Source organism: Leptidea sinapis, chromosome 2, assembly GCF_905404315.1.
Source record: "Leptidea sinapis chromosome 2, ilLepSina1.1, whole genome shotgun sequence".
NCBI classification, from domain to species: Eukaryota; Metazoa; Arthropoda; class Insecta; order Lepidoptera; family Pieridae; genus Leptidea; species Leptidea sinapis.
The window spans coordinates 27322795-27328018 of record NC_066266.1 but is presented as its reverse complement, the minus strand read 5'-3'; the positions used below and the strand labels follow the sequence as shown (position 1 = coordinate 27328018).

The 5224-nt window shown below is 35.1% G+C and overlaps 1 protein-coding gene across 1 annotated transcript; it reads right to left on the bottom strand.

Moving 5' to 3' along the window:
• Positions 1-292: 292 nt before the first annotated feature.
• Positions 293-3231, bottom strand: LOC126975097 (zinc finger protein 239-like). Its single transcript, XM_050822916.1, has one exon. It carries the CDS (start codon positions 1462-1464, stop codon positions 325-327), a length of 1140 nt encoding a protein of 379 aa, XP_050678873.1. The 5' UTR covers positions 1465-3231; the 3' UTR covers positions 293-324.
• Between the last annotated feature and the right edge of the window lie 1993 nt (positions 3232-5224).

Below are 5224 nucleotides of genomic sequence, written 5' to 3'. Positions count from 1 at the left end.
AACCGTTGGAAGTTGTTCATTACAAAACAATTGCAGTTTTGATGACGAATTCTTCCTATTTGTGTATTGTGCCGAACTCATAAAAATGTGTAAAGAGACCTCTATCTTTTTATTATAAACTGCACAGAATTCATGATATAGTCACCGTTCAGTGTAATAGGCCTTCGAACAATTTCTTGACGATTTTAGTACTTCGTCCATGTTTTAACTACTAAAAAAAAAGTTAAAATTGACACAAAATGGCGCTTTGTGGTGAACGCATAATGAGGAATAATTAAATCAAAATACTATAATATAACCAAGCATTTATTTTCAATAAAAATTTTACATCTTAAGCTGCATTACAGCTGTATGTATTTTTTTATGTTTCCTTAAATTACTAGAATCGTTGAAACTCTTACTACATATATCACAGGAATACGGCTTTTCACCAGTATGTAGTCTATTATGTTGTTTTAAATGACTAGATTGACTAAATCTTTTACCGCAAGTAATACATGAATACGGCTTCTCACCGGTATGTATTGTCGCATGTACTTTTAAATAAGCAGATTCACTATAACTCTTACCACATACATTACACGTATACGGCTTTTCACCCGTGTGTATTTTCATATGTCTGTTCAAAAACCCAGATTCAGTGAAACCTTTACCACATACATTACACGAGTACGGCTTTCTGCCAGTATGCATTATTGTATGTGTCTTTAAATGACCAGGTTCACTGAAACCAGTACCACAAATATTACAAGAATACGGCTTCTCACCAGTATGTATTACTGAATGTGCTTTCAACTGACCAGAACGACAGAAACGAATACCACATAAATTACACGAATACGGCTTTTCGCCAGTATGTATTCTGATATGTCGGTTCAAATTGCTAGATTGCATAAATCTTTTACCGCAAGTATTACACGAATACGGCTTTTCACCAGAATGTATTATGGAATGTGTCTGCAAATTACCAGATTGATTGAAACCCTTACCACATATTTGGCACGAATACAGCTTTTCACCAGAATGTATTCTATTATGTTTATTAAAAGAGCTAGAATGATTGAATCTCTTGCCACATACCAAACACGAATACGGCTTTTCACCAGTATGTATGATCATATGCGCTTTCAAATGATGTAACAAATTGAAACTTTTACCACATATACTGCACGAGTGCGCTTTTACATCTGAATGAATAATTTTATCCTTTTTTTGAACGTTTACATTCTGCTTTTTAATCGTCGAGAAATTGAGTTTGATGATTTCTAAATCATTTTCTTCTTCACAATTAGTCACAGTCATATCAGTAACTTTTTTTCTGTTAATTTTACAATTATTGTCTTCCATTTCATTGATTTCTTGAGTTCTTCCTTCTGTTTTTGCTTCTCTAACTGTAACATATAATAAAAAAATTAACGAGCCACAGCACATTTTAATTGTTTTTTGTTTAATATATTTTCGCATATATAATTTGATATAAAACAATTAATTTGGAAGTTTTGCCATAATAAACATATAATTGATGTGCCTCCAGAAGACATACAGCATAGTATATCAAGAAGCAGTGTATACCTTGTAATTTATTTACGGTCTATGGAATATGTCATCAAATTTTAAAATCATAACGTTGAGTACTTAAGCCACGTATGGTCGAAATCAAATAATATTATAATAATCCGTTAATATTCTGAGATATTGTTTTACAAAGTGTTAGCATAACTAATATTGCATTAATACATATCTGTATTGTTGGATTTGTGTGATTTATTATACTGGGATAGTACCGAAATGAATCGCCTAGCGAGGTCAACGAAGCCATCAAGGCAAACCGACCCATCGTTTCTTATTCGCCGACGATCGAGAGGGAAAGACAAGGGAAAGAGGACTCTTCCTGCTCCAGCAGTTCTTCAAGCATCTCAATAAGAGGAACCTCCGCTCAAGAAATCAAAACGAGATATTCAGGTAACGTTCGATCCCCGGACACAATACAATATTCCGGAGACACGTCAATATAACGGTTTTACACAGAACTGCTTCAGTCCGGTAATCGCATCAAAGTCATCGTTAGTTCGTCGTTAAGTCGAACAAGTATCTTACTGCCTCCAGAGCCCACCTTTATCATATCAACAAATTCAACGTACGGCCTCGCTGTAAAAGGCTTTAGAGCTATCAGCACAGAGGAGGTTTTTAGTCAGTAGGGGGTGTTTACACCCAAGGCCGCATATAGACTCCATTTCGGGGTCTTCAATACGTAAATGTATTTTTCTCTTCCCCAAAAAAAACTAAGTTTATCTGGATCTGAAAGAGCCTTTAAGAATCGTATACAGGGCCCCCTACTTGAAAATCGACAAAAAGGACTCGGATGCTCTGCGCGTATGCCAATTTCTTCCCCATTAATTGTTTAAGGAGGAATAATGGTCGAATGTACACCGGTTTATTCGGAACCCACACTGATAGTCGCTTAAGATTCGTTCCACGAATGATCCAGTCGCTTCAACTGTAAATTGACATCGGATGAAAGACCGTAAATTAATTGCAAGGTAAACACTGTTCCTTGCTGTAAGTTTTCCCTCTTGGCAAATAATTTCGGTTTTATTTTTGTGCAAAACCATTATGAACCTACTTGCAAAAAAAAGGGGTTCAAGGATTATCCATTCTTTCTGGGACATCCTGTATAGCAATACAACTTTGCTGGGTCAGCTAGTAAAATAATAATAAAATAAAAATAACAGGATCTCTATACTAGTGTATCTGGAGCATACCTACAGCATTATGCCATAGGACAATCGCGCAAGCGCATTTTAGTAAAAATATAAAATATTGTACTGTCATTGCTATAAAATAATTATAATCTAGTCCCAGACTGTCGGTTCATTTAGATATTCAGCTGTGGAGTAATAGGATTTATGACAGAGCCATTTTTAACACTAGAGTGGGCGCGCGGGCCAAAAAAAATAAGTGTAGACCCAGGTGTTATTTTGTTGAATAAATCCCGAACGCGTCGTTTCACCGCAACCCCCTCCCGTGTATTCCTCAATTACGAACGTCTTCGTCGATCAGTATCGTGCCGATCACCGCGGCACACGGACGCCTGCGCAGGACGGCTGTGAAAGTGCTGGGCTACGCCTGTACCCCGCGCGACTATTCTAGGTAAGTTTTGAAATACCATGTATAATGGAATTATCGGAATATATCTCTATTGTTATGCATATTTATGTACAAAAATTTTGTGGACATTTTCTGTTAGTGTATTTTTTACATTTATAGAGTTAAAATACTTAGTTTTATTACGTTTTTAGATAATTATGGCCTCTAACGACCAAATACTACGCTGGGTGATGGAAAATTACCAAGACAGTGACCATTTAACTGAAAGTGAAGGAGAAGAAGAAGATCCTACTAGGCTGAGACATCTATCTTAGGATTCTTCACACGATTCAGAAAGTGAACGAGAGGCTGAAGTTGCAGATGAAGGTGCAAACCAAGATTCTCAAGATGATTATGTTCCTTTGTTCAGATTGGCAAATTACCAGTCCCGAAATGGTACAGAATGGAGTAAGTTTCCGCTTTGCACTACAAGAACATGATAAATTGTCGCTTGCCCACCAGGCCCAATAGGATTGGAAGTCGCATTCGAACTTGCAAGACCATTGATTGAGTACCGCATATCGCAGAAAAATATACCAAGGGGTATAAAATTGAAAGCAAGATTGCTTCTTGGACTAACCGAGAACTCGACACAACTCAATATGCCTATTCCACTCGCAAACGATGGGAGAATTGCATGAAGCCAGTTTGTACCGAACATCAGGTGCTGTTGTGCCCTGAATGCAAAGAGATGGATTAAGACATAGTTCTACATTTTGATAAATACTATCTAAACATTTATTAATATCAATAAAATACTGATTGATCTCAAGAAGCCCAAAAATGTTGATTTTTTTAAAGTTTATTGTTTGTGCCATAAAACTATAGTGTAAAACTAAGTTAGTTACTTTTTTTCTCTTTATATATTAAGAATAAAATGATTATTCATATAACACAAATCTTGTGTCGTTTTATTCATCAATATCACAAAAAAAAAAACATTTTTTCATTGGGCTACGCATGTAACCCACGCGACCATTTAAGGAGTCAATTAGGGCGCGCCTACACTAGTGTTAATAAAACATTTAAATTTATTTATATATAATGCCTGAACAGTGGCTGTGATTTTATTATAAAAGTGTATACATTTATTTATTACATTAAATGTATTATCATTACCTGGTAGTTCATGCTCTTCCACATCTATCTCATATTTACACTCTTGTTTGATGAACGGTTCATCTTGCATGTTGTCTTCGTGCAGATGTGTGTCCATATAATTATTGTCCTCTGGCAGGAATGAGGCTTCTGAAAATTTAACACCAATCTCAAATAATATACATTTAATTATTATATTCTAGTGTTAATTTATAAAAAAATACATAATTATTTATTTCGCACTTTACAAGTACAAAGTAACATTTTATACTGATGGGCACCATGGGTGTTGCCTGTCTTGTGGGGGGAATATTAGAATTAACAGAAAATAAAAATATACAAGCGGTTGGTGATAACAATCTGATAACTAAAATTTAACTAATCAAACTAGAATTCTAAAGTAAATCAATTTTGAGAAAATGAATGCCTTTTATTTTGTACCTTTTGAATATTTTCGATTTCCATATAGGATAGTTGTATTAAATATTTGGATAGAAGCTTTTTAGCCTTGAAGATGGAGTGTTATTAAAATTTACATAGCTGGACCATTTTATTATAAATCCGAGGGTACAAAAAGGTTAGATAGCGACATGCAAATGCATTAGAGAAAAAAAAGGTGATCCCCATAACAAAAATTGTCAAAAAACTTAAGTGGAAATGACCTATCGTCATATGATCTGAGGCCCAAACAAATGGTCACAGAGACTAACCCATTGGTATCCGAGAGATACTTAAAGAAAGAGAGGCAGACAGATACTAAGGTGGAAGGTGGTATAAAAAAAGTTGCTAGACCAATTTGCGTTTTGTTGCTAGTCAGTGGACAAGCTAGATATATTGTTAAAAAATACAGGAAATAAAAATTAAACATGTTACTACATCACTAATATCTAGAAATAAAGACATTCATTTTTTATGAAAATAAGGCACGAGACTAGCAGGACGTTGACAGCTGATGGTAATTGATACGCCCTGCCCATAA